This window comes from Choloepus didactylus, chromosome 5 (genome assembly GCF_015220235.1).
Source record: "Choloepus didactylus isolate mChoDid1 chromosome 5, mChoDid1.pri, whole genome shotgun sequence".
NCBI classification, from domain to species: Eukaryota; Metazoa; Chordata; class Mammalia; order Pilosa; family Megalonychidae; genus Choloepus; species Choloepus didactylus.
The window spans coordinates 126605802-126630544 of NC_051311.1; the positions used below are offsets into that span (position 1 = coordinate 126605802).

At 36.2% G+C, this 24743-nt stretch overlaps 1 protein-coding gene across 1 annotated transcript in view; it reads left to right on the forward strand.

Moving 5' to 3' along the window:
• AHR (aryl hydrocarbon receptor) overlaps nt 1-7424 on the forward strand; it is a 66541-nt gene extending 59117 nt beyond the window's left edge. The window contains exons 10-11 of the mRNA XM_037836841.1: nt 2470-3667; nt 5733-7424. Coding sequence (XP_037692769.1) covers nt 2470-3667; nt 5733-5879 — 1345 coding nt within the window. The 3' untranslated portion in view covers nt 5880-7424. The remainder of the gene's footprint in view (nt 1-2469; nt 3668-5732) is intronic.
• Nucleotides 7425-24743: the final 17319 nt, after the last annotated feature.

Here is a 24743-nt window from a genome sequence, read left to right on the forward strand (position 1 = left end):
TCTGGAAATAAAATGTCAACATTTAGGATAATATATATAGAAAGAAGCGGGCATAGGTGAGAGATATTGAAAGAATAGAACTGACAAACTTTAAATATGTAGAGCTATGGAAAGAAAAGCAAAAAATCACCAGGGTTTCCTGGGTATATGAAGGAAAGATGAAAAATATGACAATGTAACAATGTTTTGTTTCCAATATATTTTCTAAGCACAGCAGTGATATATAAGAGCTTCTTATATAAGAAATATTATATTTCTTATATATATTTAGAAGTGAATCCTTTGTCGAATATTTGTATTGAAAGTATTCTTCCAGTCTGGAGAACTAATTTTTATATATGGTTTGAGGATACGGAGCAAGATGGATATTTTTGTTTTATATGTATACCCAGTTGACCAGTAACTTCAAAGAAAAGGCCACCCCCCTTGCATTTTGTTCAGGAATTGTGTCTCTGGGGCTGTTTCTGGACACTGTTTAAATCCATTGGTTTAGCTGTCCATTTTTGTACCATCATCACATTGTCTTGATTACTCTAGCTTTACAACGTTCCCTGTTTTGTTTAGTTTTTGTTATTATTGTTCTCCATTAATTTACGTATACATTTTAGAAATCAGTTGTCAATTCCTACCAGAAAATCTATTGAGATTTTGGAGATATAATTGAATCTCTAGATCATATGGAGAACATCTTTATAATACTTGGTCTTCCAACCCAGGAACATGGTGTGCATATATAAATGTGTGTGTAAGTTACAGGGCTATGTATGTATATCTTCTTTAGCAATATATGAAATACATCCAGAAATTCGTCAGAGAGGCTCTGTTTCAGACATTCTCTTTAATATTTGATTTGGGTTTGATAATTTTTAAAATTTTATTTTAGTAAGACTGCCCATGTGGGAAATTACATACCTGAGTACTTGAGTTGTCTTTAATTTCTCTCAATAATTGGTTGTAGTTTTGTACATCTTTTATTAAATTTATTCCTAGGTATTTGTTGGTTTTGGATGGTGTTCTAGTTGTTTATTGCTAGTACATAGAATTTTTTTTTTTTTAAATATTGACTTGTATCTAGTGACCTTACTAAATTCTAATACTGTATCTGGATTTTTCAAGATTTCCTACGTATATACCACATTGTTTGAAAATAATTTTTCTTCCCTTTTAATCCTTTCTTTTTGTCTTACTGCACTGGCAACAGAAATTATTGTTTTAGGCTTCATTGTCTTGTTCCCAATCTTAGGGGAAAGCTTTTGATATTTTACCATTGAGTGTGATGTTTATAGGTTGAGATTTATAATGTTCCTGTCTATCTAGTTTACTAAAAGTTATCATGATGAGTGGGTAAGTTTTATCACATCCTTGCTCTGCATTTATTGAGATGACGTATGATTTTTCTTTTCTTTCTGTTAATACGGCAAATTTTATCAGTTGTCAAATGTTAAAAGAACCTTCCATTCCTGGAAAATAAAACTTGTTTGTGATTTTTATTTATTGTAGTCTTCATTTTGCTAATATTTTATGTGGGATATTTGCATCTATGTTCATGAGAATGTTTGGCCTGTCGTTTTCCTTTCTTGTAATGTCCTTCTCAGGTTTCGGCAGTAATGTGTTGTGCTAGCCTGTATCTGAAGGTGCTTGTCTGAAATTGATGTCATTGTTTATCAAATTCCCCAGTGAAGCTATGAGCCAGGAAATTTGAGTTTTTTTTAAATTATGGATTCAATTTAGTCTATACATACGACTATTCAGATTCTTTATAACCTTTTATCATTCAGATGAAAATATTTGCCAGTTTTCATGTTGAATTCTTTAAAAATACAATGTCATACTTTCTAATATTAGGGAACATTTATGTTTTCTTTTTTGACTTAGTTTAATTCTGCTGTAGTCAGCATTCTCTGATTTCAGTCTTACGAAAGTTGGGGTGGTCCAGTTAATTGTGTTGTCCATCAGTTACTGAGAGCTGAATTGTTAACATTTTCTTTTGTTCATATTATTTTCCTGTTTTTCTATTGAGTTGTGTGTCTCTCCCTTACCAATTCATTGGAGCTCTTTACTATGGATATGAAATTGTATATATGTTATGTTTTCTCCATGCCTTAACTTTTCATATTGTCAATTATGCTGGTCTTTTCCTTTACAGTTCTGGGTTTTATGTTTTATTTAGACATGGCTCTCCTGTTCAGATGTTCGGATTCCCAAGCTTTTATTGTTTTGTTTTGTAATGTAGGTCAGGTAGGCATGTAACCTGAGTGTGGAATTAACTGCTGAGTTTTTGGGACAGATTCTAAATCATTTACATTTGATTTGTGTTGTTTAATTTAGGTCAAAATAAAATGACTGGGTAGTCTGCTGTCAAGCTCAATTATATTGTATTCTTTTGCTTGCTGTTTTTTTTTTTAAATTGTATTTTAAAATGATAGAACTCTTCCTAATATATGCAGACTCTCTTCTATACAATTTTAGAGATGAAGAAGGAACGGAGCATTTACGAAAACGAAATAAGAAATTGCCTTTTATGTTTACCACTGGAGAGGCCATGTTATATGAGGTAGCCAGCCTTGTTCCTCCTGTGATGGATGCCTTACCCATAAGGAGTAAAAGCAGCGCTAGTGGAAAAGACTCTGCTATGAACTCAACACTAAATAAGGATTCTGTCAATCCCAGTTCCCTCCTTGGTGCCTTGGCACATCAAGATGAGTCTATTTATCTCTATCCAGCCTCAAGTACTGTACCCTTTGAAAGAAGTTCTTTTAATGAATCTGTGAATGAATGCAGAAATTGGCAAGATGATAATATTGCACTGATGGGGAACGATAATATCCTGGAACATGATCAAATTGGTCAGTCTCAGGAAATGAACTTGACGCTCTCAGGAGATTATGCAGGGCTCTCTGCAGATAATAAAAATAGTGACTTGTACAGCATTATGAAAAACCTAGGAATTGATTTTGAAGATATCAAACACATGCAGCAGAATGAGGAATTTTTCAGAACTGACTTTTCTGGTGAGGATGACTTCAGAGACATTGACATAACTGATGAAATCCTGACCTTTGTCCAAGATTCTTTAAATAAGTCCACGGTTCTGAACTCAAGCTGCATGGTACACGAACACCTACAGTTAGAGCAGCAGCAACTACAGCAGCATCAAAAGCAAGTAGTGGAGCAGCAACTGTGTCAGAAAATGAAGCATATGCAAGTTAATGGCATGTTTGCAAACTGGAACTCTCACCAATCTGTGCCTTTTAGTTGTCCTCAGCAAGACCTGCAACAGTATAATGTCTTTTCAGACTTACATGGAACTAATCAAGAGTTTCCCTACAAACCTGAGATTAATACTATGCCTTACACACAGAACTTTATTCCCTGTAATCAGTCTGTGTTACCACAACATTGCAAGTATACTCAGTCGAACTTTCCCATAGAAAATTTTGAGCCATCCCCATACCCTACTACTTCTAATTTAGATTTTGTTGGTTGTTTACAAGTTCCTGAAAACCAGAAACATGGAATAAATCCCCAGCCAGCTATAGTAGCTCCTCAGACATGTTATGCTGGGGCCATATCAATGTATCCATGCCAGCCTGAAACTCAGCACACCTCTGTGGATCAGATGCAGTACCATCCAGCAATGCCAAGCCCACAGACATTTCTGAACAAGGTAAGGGTTTTTATCGAAATGAATAAACTCTTTTAGTAATGACAGTTGTAAATTATTTGTCAGTGGGTAGATTTTAATCTATCATCTGTGACTACTTTTTCTAACGAGCTAGTACTTTTTCCAGTGTTGTTAATATATAATATTTACCTAAACCATAAAGGAGAAAGAAATCAAGGGTTAAAGCAACATGGATATGTCCTTAAAGTAAGATGACTTAGGTTACCAATGAAATTAGTGAAAAAGTATCTTATTTTCTTTCTTGATGCTTTAAAGGTGTATGGCTTTTTCAGTTTCTTCAGTTAAATTGGGTTAAAATCAAATGTAGATCCCCTGGAATTCTCTGTGTTATCTGCCAGATTTCATTTTAAGTTTAAGGTGGATTATTTTGGGGGTGGGAGTCATTCTTTAAAAAAGGTTAACACAGCCGACTTTCTTTCATGTCAGTCAAGCTTGATATTATATTGCTGGAACATATCAGAATCTAACAGCAAGCACACTTATAAATCTAAAAACAATATTCATATTTTTAACAAGTTAACATAAAGCAGCTTTCTATGGCCTTCTAGGAGTATATCATGTTTGCTTTTATGCTTTTCTATTGGAAAATACTGTTCATTTTAAAGATTAAATAATTTAGTTTTGAAACATATCCTGATTAAAATTAAATTCATAGTTCTTTTTCTTACCCTGTATTAGAGTATTCAGTTTTTTTTCTGGCATCCTTCAAATAGACTGTAATTGAATATTAAAATCTTATTTCCCAGCATTGCTGTGATGAATGCTTGGGTAGGTGACTTAACATCAGCACCACATGAGTTCTTGATAGTGGCTTTTCTCCCTCATTGTGAATAAAAATAGTAAAGAATTCTGTTCACCTGCACATTCCACTAGGGTAGCCACTGGCCACATGAGCACTAGAAGTATGGCTAGTCACAACTGAGATGTGCTCTAAGTTAAACAACACATTTGATTTTTGTTCTGAAAAAAAGGCTGGAAATTCTCATTTTGGCTATATTGAGTTAAATAAAATATCAACATTTTAACAGTTAAAAAAGGAATGTGCCATGTGGCTCACATCATATTTCTCTCAGCAAATGCTGCCATACACAATATACCTGAAAATATCTTTACATTGTGTTATAACTAAGTCATGGATTCAAAACCCATCATTATCTGGACAAATAAGATCATCTCCCATTTGAAGACTTGGCAAAGCTGTTGAATGTTGTCTTTATTTCATATTTAATACTATGTTTTGGAGGATAGTTGAGGTAATCAACATTTTGATTATTGAAGCCTTATGTTTCATAGACTTTACTAAGATAGATTTTATTTGAAGGAATTATTTAGTGAATTTAGATTAAAAGCCTACAGAACTTTGTACTTCAGTGACTCTGCCATGTATCACCAAGTCCTTCCCTCATCACTTTTTAACATCAGTTATAGAAACCAGACTATTTGAATATAAGAAATCAAGAAAGAACATTTTATAATTAGAACAATACTTTTTAGTGATATGTGTTAACTTACAGTTTATTGCAAATAAATTAAGGAAATCATATCCATGGTGTAATATTTTAGTTCATGCATTTTATCAGGCTGTAGTTCAGGGTCAGTTTTGGGAAGTTGGCTTCTATACCATGCCTGTAATAAACATGATCAATTCTTCAGTACCCAGAACTTGGCTGAGATTCTGGTCAAAGCAAACCTGCTTTTGACAGGGAATATTTAAATGATTCTTGACTGGTACTCTGACCCATCAATGCCTATCTGTCCCGAAGGAACTCATTCAAATCCTCTCCTAATGTGTGGAATGCCAAATCTGAAGCAAGACCGTTTATCACTTATCTGTACCAGCTACAAGATTTCTTGTCATTATTGGAGAAACCACAAGGTTCTAAAAGCAGCTAAATACATAATAGATGCTCAATGAGATTTAAAATTTAGCAGCAGTAAAAGAATTTGAAGTTTAACAATATATAGAGCCAAGATTGTAAAATTAATTATATTTCAGTATTTAATGGCTTAAGATATTTGAAAGATCTATTCTGTGTTTGTTTTTCAGTTTCCGAGTGGCGGAGTTTCAAATGCAACATATCCAGTTGAATTAAGTAACATAAATAACACCCAGACTACAACCCATCTTCAGACCCTTCAACATCCGTCAGAAGCCATACCTTTCCCCGATTTGACATCCCATGGCTTCCTCTAATTCCAAGCCCAAATTTACCTTGGTTTGGGGATGCTGCTTAAATTAGTTTGTGAAGGATTGTGGAATATTGGACATCAGCACATTCACACAGAGGCACTGATGCATGTTGTTCATACTTTTTCCAAACAAAATTTTTTTTAACTTGTTTTTAGAAGAGAAATTCTACTGTAATTCTACTGTCATCAAAATAGAAACTGTGCTGCCACAGAATCTTGATATCGCTTACTACATTTCACATTATTCTCTTCTGAGCACCAGAAAATATACAAAATGTATTCAGGGGAACTTTAAACACCTTTTTAAAATAAGGAATACAAATTTTCTCTAATTGAGTTATTTCTCTCAGAATAAAAATGAAATCTTTTGATTTTTTGAACTTCTGAATTCTTTTTAGTATACCAAATACAGAACCAAATACAGAGTTACAAAGCTGAACTATTTCTCTGTATTTTCAGCTTCTGCTTTTATCTATCTCAGTCTGTGTCAGTGGGTTGGTGTTTTTACAAAACGATAATCTCACTGCTCTTCCCTGTTAATCTAAGTGCCTCACAATTTTTTCTACCTATAACACTTTAAGATGTATATTTTAAAAATATACTTTTTAATTAAATTAACATTCTTGCTGTGCACAATTATTTGTATTTCTTAAATCCAGTTATTTTTATTAAGTCAGGCATGTTGTAATTGCACTACTCACCCACTTTCTTCAGGTAAATGGCAAATGATTTTAAAGATAATTATTTATTACATAATTTTGTTGCTTCTAGAATGTTGCTGTGTGCCTTATACTGAATTTGGATTTTCAAAATTCTTAGCACTTAAATTTCATCAGTGTTTTCAGAAGATATAGCACTGCTTTCATCAGTGTTTTCAGAAGAAGATATAGCACTGCTTACCTTTATTGAAATCTCCAGAATAGTTCGATGTTACAATGTGAAAAATGTGTTAAATGGAACCATCTATTAGATTGCAATGAAGAGCAGCAACTTTGTTGCTATCTTTTTAATTAAATTAAACAAAGCACCTATTTCAATGTATATAAATTAATTCTTCACTTCTAAGGAAACCTTTTCTTATGTTTGAGGAGTGTTAAAATTGAAGATGCCAACCTTCTGTGCACAGTCTGTAAGTTTGTAATGAACAAAATTATTTGTAAGATATTTTCACTTTCATTTAAAGTCATATCTTATATATGCATATAAATAATGTTTGAGTTTTACATGTTTTATCAATGTCTTGTTAAGAAATCAAAGAACAAACCCAACTGCTCTCAAGTTGATAATAAGAAAAAGATAAAGACACATTTCCTTTACCTTCAAATGTTAGGTTGTTTCCATGATATAATGACCTTTAGTATCAATAAGGCAAATTAATCACTATACCACTTTAGTGTCCTACAGTGATTTAAAAGAAAACTGCTACCATCTGCCATTATTGTATTTAAATATAACCTCTGAAGGGCATAAACACATTTTGCATATATTAAAAAAAATTCTGATGGAATCCCAAACTGAGATGTAATATTAATAAAATGGTTTTCATTTAGTTTCCTTTTTTTTTTCAGTAAACTAATGTTTATACAAATGGCTTCAGACAAAACAGCAAGCCAGAACTATGCATTTTCAGTCAGAATTACCAGTCTATAGAATCAAGTGTTGAAAAAAAGAATTGTCTAAAACATTTCATAATTTGTTTCCAGCAAGGAGGTATCACTAAAGATTTAGACCAGTGGTCTAGATTAATGTTCCATTTTAACATTTAAACCTTTCATTAAAAGTCTTCTTCATCTAAACCATTCATTAGTCTCTTTCACATGTTATTGGATGAATTGTTTAGTGAAAAAAAAGCTTTTTAAATTGTAAATGACAAATATGAGTTATACACTTACACAATATTGCTTTAAAAACAATTTTATATTTTTATATAAAATAACTAGAATTTACCTAATAATAAAAATCACATTAAACCAAATACACCCATGTCTGTATTGCTAAGTGCCAAAGAAATCATGCTTTGTGTACTGCTCTGCTGATGGATTTATTTTTAGATGATGAGCACTTCTAAGGATGTGGACATGTTTAATTAGAACTTTTGCTATACCCGATTGTTCTTACAGAACCTAAACATTTACTGTTGTTCCAATTTATTATGAAGCATTCATTTAGTTACCATGCACAAGCTAGTGTTTTTCCATATTGCTAAATATTAGTTAACTGTTTTCATGGCTTATCTCTTTCCTTCAAAATGTTACTACCTACATATGCTATGCATACATTTTTGTTTAAAAGATTATAATGTCCTTATTATCAAACAAAATTGTATACAATAATATATGGTAATAAAATAATCACTAAGTGAATAATATGTTTTAATGTAAATTCTTTCTCGTTCATATAAAGGAAATGCCTATTTAGAGCATAGTATAACTATGTTGAAGGCAATCTGCAATATTTAAGATATGTTAAATAAATAATTCATCAACTTCTTATACAGTTCTGCCCGTAGATATTTTGACCTTTACCTGAATAGAAAAACACACTTCATAGACTAAAATGTTTCTGAAATGGGCTGTTCTTTTAAATCTTGTATTATCAGTGTTATAAATTTAGTAGCATTAGTATCTCAGCTCAAGATCCAAAATTCCACTTTAATATTTTAAGAATATTTGTGAGGAATTTTGTGAAGAACCCAGGTTAGCTAAATTTGTGCTTAGATTAGAAAATTTATTGTCCAAAACCCAGGCTCTCTTTAACAAACCTAAGTGAGACATAACCCGTTGGCCTTAAATTCTTAAGTGTTCAACATTCACCAACAGTTTTCCAATTAGGGTTGTTTAAAGAAACATTCCTAAGGAAAACAAAGTTTGCATTCTAGTAGCAATCACTTACATTAGTTTTATGTTTGTCCTCTACAATTGTCACATTTTTCTCAATAACCAACTATGAAAATAGCAAGTTGATAATTCTGAACATTTTAGGAAGACCAACACTGACTCTCTTGTCTAAGAATTGCACAAAATACTCAGTTTTAGCTATTTGATTTGAAAAAATTAAGCAAGAATCTAGATAATCTTTTTCTGATCTCTGCTTGCATTCAGTCAGATGGCTTTGGCCAGCATCTTATGAATGCCTTCAGCTCACCCACTTTTCATCAACCTTGCCGAACACTGGCCCAGGCACATTAGCTACTTACAGGATTGGGTGATATATCTCCAATTCTTCTCCCACTTTCTGCAGTTGACATTTCTTCCCATTTTTACTAATTAAATTTAGACCACTGAAAACCTGAAACACATCCTAAGTGTGTCTATACTTTAATTCAACAATTGTACCTGCCTTGTTTCTTAGTCTTACCTCCAGTACTTGAGGAGAAGCAGTTCCTCCATTTTCCAAAGTTAACATCTTCCTCTCCAACTCTCTTCTCACACACAGCTTCTACGTTTCCCTTCTCCAGAATCTTTTCTCTCCTTTTCCATAGGCTTCCCTATGTTCATGACTCCCTCCATCCTGGAAAGAATGAAAAAAAAAAAAAAAAAAAAACACGTTTGATCCTGTGGGCCTTTTCGTTATGAAATCACTTCCATACCTCTTGTCGCTGAAACAAATTTTGATCTCATGAAATCTTTTGTTTTCCACCCTTCTGTTATACTGCTTTGTTAAGGTTGCCTTGACAGTTGCCCTATTACCATAGATTAATTCTTTTTTAAGACTCTCCAACCAAATCTATTGCCACCTCAAAGTTTTTTCTTCCATTAGTTGTCCTATACTCCTATCATTCCTTCTCTTGCTTTTGTTTGCTATTCTCTTGTCCCACCTGGCAACTGGCTTGCTTCTGACCATCTGTGGTTCTCTATTTTGTCCTTTGGAAGTTCTTAGAGTCTACAACTACTATCTTTATGATGAATCCCTTCAACATCTTTGATCTCACCTCTAAAAAGAGTTGATTAGGTGCCTTACCACCGATTGACATTTGTGGAGTACCTTTTCCCTTGAGCAGCAGTATAACAAAGCTAAGCCCAAAGACTCTAGAGTCAGACCACTAGAGGCATAAATTCTGGCTTCACTGCATATAAGATATGAATCATTGAGAAGGTTTATTAATCTCTCTGAGCCTGAGTTTCCTTTTCTGCAAAATAGGAATACTAGAAATACCTACCACATTGGGTATTTGGAGAATTTAATAATTTGTATATAAATGCTAAGCACTCAATGACCAAAATTGGAACAATTTGAGTAATGAAATAAATAATGATGGCATTGGATTACAAGCCGAAGAATAAAAGAAATATCCCTGAGTACATCCTGATATAAATACGTGATTGAATAAATAAATATATGAGGGCAAAGGGAGATATCTTCCTTATAGAAGAATCCCACATGTAAATATTAAGCCCTCCAATAGATGGAGTTTGATTCCCCTCCCTTTGTAGGCTGCACTTGGTGACCTGCTTCTAAAGAACGGAAAATGGAAAGAAAGACAGTAACTTCACATTAGAGAAACCCAGTAAATGCTACCTTAACCAAGTGATCATGTTGGTTGATCACCAATGACGTCTTGATCATAGCATGTACTCCCTGAAATGATGCAATGAGGCGCACATTTCACCTCTTTACTATTCTTCCTCAAACCCATTACCTCAGTCTAATTAGAAAACATCAGATAAAGCCAAACTGCAGTTTGTTTTAGGATACTCCTCAAAATTCATGAGTACTTTTAAAAAGCGTCGAGGTCATGAGAACCAAGTAAAGGTACTTCATACTAGGAAGGCATAAGGACTAAAAGCAATAGTGGAAAAACTGAAGAAATCCAAATAAAGTGTGTAGTTCAGTTAATAGTATTGTACGCATGTTAACATCTTAGTTTTGATGACTGCACTACAGTTATGTAAGATATTGTTAGAGACATCTGAATTAAGGGAATAAAGGGACTCTCTTTACTATCTTTTCAACTTTCTGTAAATCTAGTTATTCTAAAGTAAAAATTTTATTGAAAAAATTATTTTTATAAAAAGAAAAGCCACATATTTTGTTGCTTGCCATATAGCAAGTGCTCAATAAATTCAGTCATTACTATTTCCATATATTATCTAAACAACCTCTTGTTACTTGGAGTTAAATCTATACATTGACACCAATCCTTATTCTACTGAGTTTTTATTTGGTAAGTATCTTGGTTTTTAGTCTGCAGTTTAATGTTCCTTTCCACTTTGATCTTCCAACATCATCCTTATCAGTGAGCCCTCTAGCCCTGGTTTAAGAAATCCTAAACATCAACTATAATAATGCCTTTTTCCACAACAGCTAAGTACAACCACCTCTCAGACTTGGAGCATTTGCAGTGTACTTACCCCTGTCAATTTGAAATTTCCTCTTCTAATCACAGCCTCCTATTTCTACCTTTCCCAATCCTTTCTTCTTTGTTCAACTAACTGTTAACCCTCATTGTGGTCTACATACCCTTTAACACATGTTGTTTTTCAGAGTCCATCAGCTTGGACCTCATAATCAGGGCCCAAGCAGTATTTTTGCATGTATCCTGTATTTGTTCACTTGCTGATTGGTAACTGCCACTCCAATCCATAGCCCTAGCCAAAACATTTTCCTTGCCTGATACACAGCCTCACTGGAGCAAGTCACAAAAGAAGTAATTGGCCTCACCACAAATGGCAGAGACTGACAATTGCCTACACCAATATCACTGATACCTTCCTTGTTAGTAACAAAACCCTGACTTTTCACTGGTCATATTGAGGCCCAGGAAAAGAAAAACAGTACATTTTCACACCTCCTTTGTAGATAGGTATAGCTATTTAAGTAAGTTCTGGCCATTTCCATGAAAGCAAAAGTTGCATGTGATACCTCCAGGAAAGTTGCTTAAGGGGACCTAATGCAGTTGCAGAGAGTCTTTTTTGTCCTGCTTTATCTCTTTCTACTTGGCACATGTGGATGTTATGGCTAGAGATACAGTAGCTGTCTTGGACCATGAAGATAGAAGCCATGAGCTAGGCAGGTAGAGCAAAAACAGGATGAGTGTGAGGGTACCACATGACTTGGAGCCACCCAAGAAACCCTGGTCAACCTGTACCTGGGCTTCTTTTACATAAAAGATTTAAATATATGTCTATTTTAACCCACTTTTCTATCCTCTTCACTGCCACCCCACAATATACTCATCCTCTCACTCCCTACAGTGACATAATCTCCAACTTGACTGAAAATAGTCTGACAATTTTCTTCAGTTTTCCATTTTTTGACTTTTGCATATCACAGTATCATCACGTTTATGCATTCATCACCACAATCAATTTTAGAACATTTTCATTACTCAAAAAAAAAAAAAAAATTGCAAACCCCTTATCCCCCACTATTATTTACCCTTAGCATTGATGTGGTACATTTGTTACTGTTGGTGAAAGAATATTTAAAAACTACTGATAATCATAGTCCATAGTGTGCAGTAGGTACATTTTTCCCATATGCCACTCTTACTATAAACTCTTAGTGAAATTCATTTGTTCTAGTTCATGAAGGAACATTTTTATATTTGTGCTATTAATTATAGTCATCATCCACCACATGGTTCACTGTGGTATACAGTCCTGTTTTATCTTCTAGCTGTCCTACTGACATACTTGACTCTAAACCTCCCCTTTCAACCACAATCACACACATAATTCAGTGCTGTTGTTACACTCACCATACTGTGCTACCATCACCTCTATCCATTTCCAAACTTTTAAATTCAGCCTAGTTAAAAATTCTGCACACGTTAAGTATCTGCTCCCCAATCTCTACCCTCATACTATTTCCTGGTAACCTGTATTCTATATATTTAACCCTATGAATTTAATTATAATTATAATTATATATAAATATAAATTTTTATCCTTTTGCATCTGATTTATTTCATTCAACATAATGTCCTCAGGGTTCATCCATGTTGGATGCTTCAGGACTTCATTCCTTCTTAGTGCCAAATAATATTCCATCATTTGTATATACCACATTTTGTTTATCCATTCACTGGTTGATGGACACTGGGCTTGTTTCCATCTTTTGGCAATTGTGAGTAGTGCCACTGTGAACAATGATGTGCAAATATCTGTTCATGTCCCTGCTTTCAGTTCTTCTGAGTATATTAGTAATGGCATTACTTGCTCATATAGCAGTTCTAGACTTAGCTTCCTGACAAACAGCCAAACGGCCTTCCAAAGCGGCTGCCTTAATCCCATCTTATTCTCACATCTTCAGTTATTGAATATATTCGTTTCCTCAACATATAAGCATAATCATTTCTCTTCTAAAAGGGAAATAAATCAAACTACCACTTCTGTCTTCTCTCATTTTTTTAATAGAGCAGCTGGTTGACTTGCTTTCTTTATTTTTACTATTACCAATTTTGCATAAAAATGGTCTATTAGGTCTTGAAATCTTCCTTCCTAGATACATTTCTACCTTGACTTTTGTAACATTGTACTCTTTTAATCATTTTCCTGATTTTTTATTAGACTTGGGTCATCTTCCTCCTTCTATAACCCTCTTGATAGACATTTTTAAGGTTTTATTTGTGTCCCCTGAACCTCTCCTCCTTAGTAATCACACCCAATCATGTCACTGTGTATAACTTGGTATCCAGCCTAGACCTCTTGGCACAGATTTTCATTTATTTTACAAAATATTTAGTACAATTTGTATCTTTTTAAAGTCCAACTAGCACCCTAAATTGTCATGGAACAAAATCATTTTCCCTTTTAAGTCTAATGATTCTCCTATCATTTTCTTTAACTCGTCTAACTCCAGGCTTCCAGTGGCCCAAATCAAAATCCTCACATCTGTCCCTATCCATTACCATGGTGGTCAAATCCACTGGACAATGAAGATTCATTTTCTTCTATATTTACAATCTGAGAAATTTTAGAATGAAGTTATAGTTAAGAACTCAGCTGGAATGATCTGCCTACTTACAGCAAGAAAAGGCAGACAGGAGATAGGACAGGAGCTGGTGGAAAAGTCACAGGTTTAGGGACTGAGAGAACTTTCAAAGTTAAAAACAAGCACAGCTTTAGAAGGCAGTGAGCTTAGAGAGTTAGAAAGGGGAAGCAGGGAGTCATTCATTCAACAAACATTTAGCTGATGAGTCCTGTAGGGGAGCAGTTCCAGGTTCAAGTTCAAGCATCCTGCTAAACAGTCTCTACTCCCTCTGGTGGGCCCAGTCTGTGTCCTTGGCTTGTGACCTCACGTCTCCGATCTCTCAGGAGAACGAGAAACTGTTGCTCATTGTGTAACCATGGACTACCTCCATCTAAGTCCCATGGGGAGGCAATTAAAAATTAGACTCCTTCAGACACCCCATGTTCAGCTAAATCAAAACTTGGAGGCCTGAGATTATTATTTTTAACAAGTTGCTCTGGTAATATATATGTACATTAAAAATTATAACCCACTTATGGCACAATTATTAGACTCAGGAGGCCTTCCCCAAGCTGCACTCTACTTCCACTGACCTTGATTTGTCCTCTTACTCCCACCTGAGAAGAAAATCATGTTCATTAGCAAAGTGCACTTCATTAGTGAACTGGATATTGACTTGGATATCAACTGGTGCTGTTAGGTTTAGACTTTTAAACCTCCACCCTATTCAGCACCAGTCATGTCCCCTCCCCACCCCACTCATGCCCTGCACCGTACTGAATGAGATACACAGTCCCTGGGGCTTAGTTTCTGATTTTAGCCCCTTGACCTCCAGCAGAATTCTCCAGGAATTGGGATGGGCAGAACTCTATTTGTAATATCTGAGTATACAGTTGTGCATGAAACAGTTCATAAGAGACCAACCAGAACTGTCAGGGAACACAATCTCACACATAGAAGAATTTATAGGAACAAGGGATTAATAGGTTGGAAAATAAAAGCATGATGGATGCTATGATTACCTCCTTCAAATAAGCAATACACTAGCATGAAAAAGAAAGATTTCTTGTTGCTTACAGCCCAGTATTTAAGGTAAGATCAATGATAAAAGTTGCAAGTTAAGTTGACACTACTATAAAGAAGACTCTGTTATTGAGAGCTGCCTGAGGATTAAACTGCCTTGAGATATAATTATCTTCCTGTCTCTAGAAATGCTCACATTGAATATATTCTAAGAAAATTCAAAATTCTTATGTGTGCTGTAGTCTATCACTAAGTTTCCATCCACTTCTGAGAGTCTGTTATTCTGTTAGCATCCATCTTAGAGGTGGTCTTTGAGATGATGTATTTCAAGCCCTGTTTTATGTTTGAAAAAACCAAAGGCCTAGAAACTGTTCTCTCACAGCCTCAAAGTTAGTGATAAAATGACCTCATTATCCTGAGTTTTATTCCAGTATTCTTTCCCCATACCAAGAAGTTGGCTTTATTCTTCACTTAGAGAAAACAAAATACAAACGACTTTATTTTCTAACCTTGATAAATGAAATTTTTGTTTTTCCTTTTATTCAGAATTCTTTCCCCACCCTTCTTTCATATAAAGTGGGCCACTCCAATGCTTGTAGACTATCTGCACATTTATTTTAAACTCTATTTTCCCACAATGCTGTTTGGTTACTTAATATTTTTCACTAAAAGGAAGTTTATGTTCATTAAAAAAATTTTAAATGCATGGTTCTAGACATTTTAGGGTATTGAAATCTATCTAATTTAGGGATTTGTCGTAAAGATTTGGAACTGAGACTAAAACCTGTGTTTCAGAACTAGATTAACTTAACTTCTGACTAAATGAATATTGGTTTTCAAATGTATTATTTTCAATTGTCTTTGAAGATACTTCCCTTCCTCCTTATTGAATCAACTAACAATTAAGAAATCCAGATTAGCTATTTTGAATAGTATCTGATTCGTTGCATTAAGAAGACAATAGAAATGTTTACCTTATTGTCAAGAACTGTGGAGGAGGACTGTGGGAAGATGGCAGAGTAAGAATCTCCAGGAACCAGTCCTTCTACCAGAACAACTATTAAAGTCAATAATTGTCTGAATCAACTATTTTGGAATGCCGGAGCCCAGTAGAACACTGTGCAGCATCCAGGGAAGAGTGAAAGGAGGCTGGTAAATTCAGTAAAGACCACTGAATTGCACTCTCCACGCAGCAGTAGCCATTGCCCATCCCCCAATCTAAGAGCTGACAGCACTAAAGCACTGGATTGCTGGTGCCAGAGTCAGACTTGAGTTGCACAAGTTCTGGGCGTATGGGCTTACAAGCACTGATCACTGCTTTTGATTAGCTACTTCAGTTAGTAGGGGGCCAGGCTCTGAGGGTGGACTTTATTCCAACCCTCCCCAAAAAGAAGGTGGAAGAGATTTAAAGATGGCATGCTACCTCAAACTGTGAGGACAACTAAAGGGTTGCATTTGCTGAGCAGGTGCCAAGACAAGAAAGTGCAGCTACATGGAACCACGGGGGAAGCTCCTGGCAGCCTCTCTGGTCCCTCCCTCATCCCCTCCACTGGGCAATTTGAAGCTGTCCATGGTCCCCTCTGCCAGTCCCTGGCTTGTTTCCAGCTAGGAAAAACTAACTTGGGAAACTCTTCTCCTCCAGAACTTGTCCTCCAGGGAAAAGTAGATTGAGAAAGGAAAGCAGAGTAAGAAACAATTGAGTTAGGCCACCTACAGCAAAGGCTTACTTGTTTTAAGTCCTTCAGAGGAACATCCGTGAAAGGGGAAAGGTCTGTTTCCTAGGAAGTAAAGGGAATATTCAAATTCCTATAAAAAGGGGAACTCCTAAGTCTACCAGCAACACAAGCTCAAGACAAGATATAGGCCCAGAAAAGGCAGGGCTATGCAAAGCCAATTTGCAAAGACTGTGAAAGGTGTTTTGGGCTTAGGACTGCTTGGTTTACTTGTCTCATGACACTTAGAAAATCTCTGCCATACCATTAGCTGGATGCAAACTCAAGAAACAACAGCTTAGGGAACAAATCACAAAGTTAACATTTTAAAACATTAAAGTATAGATTGTAGCAAAAAGAGACTACAAGAAAAAAAGAAGCAGAAAATGATGGCCCATCCAAAGAAAGAGGATAAAAATCAAGAAAACACCAAGGAGAAAGCCAGACTGTTGACGTATCAGGCAAACACTTTTAAAAAGTGATCTTCAGGAGGAGCAAGATGACAGCATAGAGAGGTGTGGAATTTAGTTGGTACCCTGGAGCAACTAATAAAAAACTAGAAACAACTAGTAAATAATCTGGAACTTCTGGGGGACAACCATGACTGTCCACACATCATACACCGACCTGGATTGGGTGGAATGGCTGAGACTGCAGCATAAAATCTGTAAGTAAAAACTGCAGAACTGCACCAGGAGTCCCCTCCCCCTATGACAGGCTGAGCTGCAAGACCTCACTATGGGAGAAAGCAGCATTCCTGGAGCAAGTGATATAGCTCAGCATAGCTCCAACTAGGGTTTTAATTATCAAATGTGGACTGCTGAATACAAGCTACAAACATAGACAAACCCCTAAGAAAAAGCAAAGTACCCTGAGGTCACTCCCAGTGGAGAGGAGGTGGGACTGATGGAAAAAAAAGTTAATTAAAAAAAGAAGGAAAAATACAGAGGCTTTTAAAGATGATTGACTGTAGAGAAGGAAAGGGAGCCCAGAAGATCGGGTGCTCTCTGACGGATGGGTGAAATTGGAGGGCCGTGGACTGGCTCTGAAAGGAGGCTTTCTTTCCTTTTCTCTCTTTCTCAGCCTGAGTGGTTCAGTGGAAAAAGCCCCATCCATGTTCAGTTTGCAGCACTCTGACCCAGACAGGGTTGGAGTTAACAGAGTCAGAGAGACAAATGAGTAATTCAAAGCAGAAGGCAGCTCCGTAGGGGGTGTATCTTCCCTAAGAGGAAGGAGGTGGGGCCCAGCTCTAGTGCTGGCCCTCCCTTCAGAACTCAAGCCTCAGGGTCTGGGGGAAAACAGTCAAAACAGAAACAACCTAAGCTGAGAATTAAAGGGGACACACCTCCTTATATCATTCAGGAGTAACAGGCTGACAGGTGCCACCTGCTGGGCAGGTTAGGAAAAGCACAGCAGCCAAAGACCTCACAGGAAAGTCCGTCAATCTTCTAAGACACACCCTCAGGGAAACTTGACACTGAATATAGCCTCATTCTGACACCTGAACCCATTTGGTCTGGGAAAATCTGACTGGGGTAACCATGGAACCCAGATGCCTAGACAACAGAAAACTACAAATTACACTAGGTAAAATAAAGATATGGCCCAGTCAAAGGAACAAACTTACACCTCAATTAAGATACAATTGAGATACTGTTTCACTTTAATGAAACAATCTATTAAAGATTTTCAAAGAAATATGCTAGATCAATTCAAAAACCAAGGCAACACATTCAAGGAAGATATGCAAAAAGTTGAAGAATATAAAGAAAACACTGGGTGAACATAAGGTAGAAATTGAAAGTTTGAAAAAACTGGCAGAATCTATGGAAATGAAAGGCACAACGCAAGAGATGGAAAACACAATGGAGGCATACAACAGCACCCAGGAACTGGAGAACAAGACACTTGAAATCCTACACACAAAAGAACAGATAGGGAAAAGAATGGAAAAATATGAGCCATGTCTCAGGGAATTGAATGACAACATGAATTGCATGAATGGATGTGTCATGGGTGTCCCAGAAGGAGAAGAGAAGGAAAAATGGGCAGAAGCAATAATAGAGAAAATAATCAAATGAAAATTTCCCATCTCTTATGAAAGACATAAAATTACAGATCCAAAAGTGCAGCATACCCCAAACAGAATAGATCTGAATAGACCTATGCCAGGACACTTAATAATCAGATTATCAAACGTCAAAGACAAAGAATGAATCCTGAAAGCAGCAAGAGAAAAGCGATCCATCACATATAAAGGAAGCTTGATAAGACTATGTGCAGATTTCTCAGTAGAAACCATGGAGGCAAGAAGGAAGTAGTGTGATATACTTAAGATACTGAAAGAGAAAAATCACCAACCAAGAATCCTGTATCTGGCAAAACTGTCCTTCAAATATGAGGGAGAATTTAAAATATTCTCTGACAGACAATGAGAGAGTCTGTGAACAAGATACCTGCGCTACTAAATACTAAATGCTACGAAATACTAAATGGAGCATGACAGACAGACAGGAAAAGATAAGAGTGAGAAGTTTGGAACACAGTTTTGGGTGATGGTAGCACAGCAATGTAAGTACACTGAACAAAGATGACTGTGAGTATGGTTGAAAGAGGAAGGTTAGGAGCATGTGGGATACCAGAAGGAAAGAGAAAAGATAAAAACTGGGACTGTAGAACTCAGGGAAACCTAGAGTGTCCAACAATTGTGATGAAATGTACAAATATGTTTTTACATGAGGGAGAACAAATGAATGTTAACCTTGCAAGATGTTAAAAATGGGGTGGTACTGGGAAAAAATACAATCAATGCAAACTAGAGACTATAGTTAACAGAAACATTGTATTATGCTTCCTTTAATGTAACAAAGACAATATCCCAAAGCTAAATGCATATAAGGGGGAGACATAATGGAGGGGTATGGGATTCTTGGCATTGGTGATGTCTTACTCTTTTATTGTACTTTAGTTTAAGTCTATCTTTCCTTTTGTTACTTTTTAGCTGTCTTTTTTTTCTCTTTTTTTTTTTTTTTTTTTTTTTTGTCTCTCTACCGTCTTTGACTCTTCCTCCTCCTTTGTGGAAGAAATAGAGATGTCCTTATATAGCTAGTGGTGATGGTGGTAAATGCATAAATACGTGATTATACAGGGAACCACTGATTGTTTATTTAGGACAGAATGCATGATGGGTAAACAAAACTGTCTTTAAAAAAATGGGTCGATGAAGAAAGCTTGAGGGCACTGTGTTGAGTGAAGTGGGTCAGACACAAAAATACAAACATTGTATGGTCTCACTGATGTGAACTAATTATTACATGTAAACTCATAGACATGAAATATTAGTTACCAGGACATAGAACAAGGATAAAGAATGGGGAGAAGTTGCTTATTGTGAGCAGAATGTTTAACTAGGTTGAGCTTACATGCTTGGAAATAGAGGTGACAGTAGCACATTGTGAGAATAACTAACAGTGCTGAACGGTGTGTGAATGTGGTGGAAAGGGGAAGCTTAGAGTCACATATGTCACCAGAAGGAAATTTGGAGGTTAAAAGATGTGAATGTATAAAACAGCGACAATGTCCGTGATTAACTGTACAAATATTAGAAATCTCTTTCATGAACTAGAACAAATGTGTAACATTATAACTAGAAGTTAATAATAGAGGGGTATACAGGGAAAAAATACCTATTGCAAACTATGTACTACAAGTAGCATTTTAACATTTTTTCATCAATAGTAACAAATGTACTATACCAATACCACGAGTCAATAATGGAGTGGGGGGTGGTTAGGGATATGGGAGGATTTGAGTTTTCTTTTTTGTTTTTATTTCTTTTCTGGAGTAAGGAAAATGTTCTAAAAATAGAAAAAAAAATTGTGTTGATGGATGCACAGCTGTATGATGGTACTTTGGGCAATTAATTGTGCACTTTGAATGATTGTATAGTATGTGAACAATCTTAATAAAATTGAATTTAAAAAAAAGTGATCTTCTATATGCTCAAGAAAATGAAGGAAAATACAAAGAACGAACAAAGGGATATCAGGAAAAATAAAGAATGAACAATGTGAGAATCTCAATAGAGATAGAAATTTTAAAAAGGAACCAAACCAAACTACTGGAGTTGAAGATCACAATACCTGAATTGAAAAATTACCAGGAGGGTTTCAATAGCAGATTGGAGCTAGCAGAAGAAAGAGTCAGTGAACTCAAAGGCAAGGCAATTGAAATGAGTGAGGCTGAAAAGAATAAAAAGAATTAGAAAATGTGAAAATAGCCTAAGAGACCCCTGGGACACCAGTAAGTATACCAACATCCGCATTATGGGAGTCACAGAAGAAGAAAGAAAAGGGAAGAAATATTAAAAGAAATAATTACTGAAAATTTCCCAAAGTAAAAGGCAAGAATATGCACACCCAAGCCATGTACATTTTAGCAAACAATGGGTTAAAGAGAAAATTACAAGGGAAATTAGGAATAATCTTGAAGTAAATGAAAATGAAAATACAGCATACTAAAACTTACAGGATACAGCAAAGGCAGTGCTGAGGAAAATTTATAGCTTTAAATGCTTACATTAAAAAGAAATCAGAGGCTTAACTACAAACCTGGAGGACCTAGAAAAACAAACTAAACCCAAAACAATCAGAAGGAAGGAAATAAAGATTAGAGTGGCTAAAAATGAAATAAGGAATAAAAAATAGAGAGAATCAATAAAACCAAAAATTTGGTTCTTTGAAAAGATCAATAAAATTGGAAAACCTTTAGCTAGACTGACTGAAAACAACAAAAAAAAAAGAAAAAAAGAGAGAGAGAAGACACAAGTAACTAAAATCACTAATGAAAAGGGAGACATTACTACAACCCCACAGAAGTAACAAGGACTATAAGACCCTGAACAACTGTATGCCAACAAATTAGATAACCTGGATGAAATGGACAAATTCCTAGAAACAAACTACCTACCCTGACTCAAGAAGAAATAGTAGCTATCAAAAAACCAATAATTATTGAAGAAATGGAATCAGCAAAAACCTCCAAAAAAGAAAAGCCTGGACCAGATGGCTACAAGGGGAATTTTAACAAACTTTCCAAGAAGACTTTACATTAATTCTGCTCAAACTTTTCCAAAATTTGTAGAGATAGCAACACTCCCTAATTCATTTGATGAGGCCAATATCACCCTCATACCAAAGACACATAAACTACAGAAAAGAAAATTATAGACCAATATCTCTAATGAATATTGATGTAAACATCTTCAATAAAATACTAGTAAATCAAATCCAACAGTGCATTAAAAGAATTATACACGATGATCAAGTGGGACTTATCCTAGTTATTCTAGGTAGTTCAACACAGAAAGATCAATTAATGTAATATAACACATTAATAAACCAAAAGGAAAAAAACACATTTCTATTGATGAAGAAAAGGCATTTGACAAAATCCAGCACCCCTTCTTGATAAAAATACTTAGAAATAATAGGAACAGAAGGAAACTTTCTCAATATGATTAAGGACATATATAAAAATCCCACAGCTAACAACATGCTTAATGGAGAAAGACTGAAAGCTTTCCCTTTACAATCTGGAACAAGACAGGGATGCTGACTGTCACCACTATTATTCAAAATTGTACTGGAAGTTCTAGGCAGAGCAATTAGGAAATAAAAAGAAATAAAAGCATACTAATTGGAAAGGAAGAAGTAAAACTTTCCCTATTTGCAGATGACATGATCCTATATACAGAAAATCCTGAAATATCCACAACAAAGCTCCCAGAGCTAATAAATATATTCAGCAAGGTGGCAGTTTACAAGATCAACACCCAAACATCAGTAATGTTTTCATGCACTAGTAATGAACAATCAGAAGAAGAAATCAAGGGAAAAAATCCCTTTACAATAGCACTCGAAAGAATCAAATACCTAGGAATATTATAACCTAGGATGTAACAGACTTTACATAGAAAATTATAAAACATTGCTAAAAGAAATAAGACATAAGTAAATGGAAGGGCATTCTGTATTCATGGACTAGAAAACTAAATATTGTTAAGATGTCAATTCTACCCAAAGTAATTTATAGTTTCAAGGCAACCCCAATCAAAATTCCAACATCCTTCTTTGCTGAAATGTAAAAACCAATCATCAAATGTATATGGGGCAGAAACTAAGATGGCGGCTAGGTGAGACAGGGCAAAAAAAACACTTCTGTGAAAAACACTAGATAAAAACCAGAAAGTGACCCAGAATACCGGTTACAGCAATGTGCCAGCTGGACAAGGTCTGCTAGTACCACAGGGGCCATATACTTGGTGAAACCGGGAGTCTGCATTCTGAAACAAGTGAGTAAGCTGGCTGGAGGACCCAGAGCCGCGTGGCAGTGTGAGGAAATCAGGGGTTGGTGTTTGGAGACCAACTGGTTCTTTTTAAAAAAAAAAAAAAAAAAAGGAAAAAGGAAAAACCCAGGAGCAGCTGCAGTTGTGACAGTGGGAACCATGCAGTAAAACACAGCAAGAGGGGGCTGGGCCAGCCTCTTGGTGTCTGCCTGGAGGATAGCCCACTGCAGATACCCTCGGGGCTGGGGGGAAGCAGAAGGAAACCCTATGGCTAGCAGCTGGCTCCCCAGAGGGATGGATAAACTCCTGCCTGGGGCTGTACCCACAGCCCAGAGCCCCGCCAGTTGTCCCGGAGCTGGGAAGGAGGAACTGTGCGAGGAAGGGGGGTTGAGACGCCCTGTTCGGTCATCTTTGCATCAGGCTGAGAGCGCCCCTGCACGGCCCAGCGGCCTGGGGCTTCCCTTGAGGGACGGCACACAGTGGTGATGTAGCACGGCATTCCCTAGGCTGAGCTCCTGGAGGATCATGGTTGGGAGGGGATGCCTGCTTGGAGAACCCAGGGATGCTACACCAAGTCCGGTGGTTTGTGGGACAGTGAGAGAGAGGGGCTGGGCTGAAATGAAATGAAGGCTTAGACTCTTGTGGTGGCCTTGAATCCCCAGGAACCTGGGGGATTTTAATATTAAAGCTGCCCTGCCTCCCTGGCCACCCGGACACATGCCCCACATTCAGGGTGGATGGCTGCAGCAACACACCCAAACTGAGTTCTCCAACTGAACCCCACAAGAATCATTTCCCCACACACCGCAGGGACAAGGTTGAGAACTGACTTGAGGGGTATAGGCGACTCACAGACACCATCTTCTGGGTAGTTAGAGAAAGTGTACGCCACCAAACTGTGTTTCTGAAAAATTAGATTGGTACCTTTTTTTTTTTTTTTTTTACAACTTGAAAGAACCCTATCAAGCAAAGCAAATGCCAAAAGGCCAAAAACAACAGAAAATCTTAATGCATATGATAAAACTAGACAATATGGAGAATCCAATTCCAAACACCCAAATCAACATATCAGAAGAGACACAGTACTTGGTGCAATTAATCAAAGAACTACAATTGAGGAATGAAAACATGGCAAAGGATTTAAAGGACATGAAGAAGACCATGACACAGGATATAAGCAACATAAAGAAGACTCTAGAAGAGCATAAAGAAGACATTGCAAGAGTAAATAAAAAAATAGAAGATCTTCTGGAAATAAAAGAAACTGTTGGCCAAATTAAAAAGACTCTGGATATTCACAATACAAGACTAGAGGAAGTTGAACAACGTCTCAGTGTCCTAGAAGTCCACAGAACAGAAAATGAAAGAACAAAAGAAAGAATGGAGAAAAAAATTGAAAAAATCGAAACGGATCTCAGGGATACGATAGATAAAATAAAACGTCCAAACTTAAGACTCATTGGTGTCCCAGAAGGGGAAGAGAAGGGTAAAGGTCTAGAAAGAGTATTCAAAGAAATTGTTGGGGAAAACTTCCCAAACCTACACAATATAAATACACAAAGCATAAGTGCCCAGCGAACTCCAAATAGAATAAATCCAAATAAACCCACTCCGAGACATATTCTGATCAGACTGTCAAATACTGAAGAGAAGGAGCAAGTTCTGAAAGCAGCAAGAGAAAAGCAATTCACCACATACAAAGGAAACAACATAAGACTAAGTTGTGACTACTCAGTGGCCACCATGGAGGCGAGAATGCAGTGGCATGACATATTTAAAATTCTGAGAGAGAAAAATTTCCAACCAAGAATACTTTATCCAGTAAAACTCTCCTTCAAATTTGAGGGAGAGCTTAAATTTTTCACAGACAAAC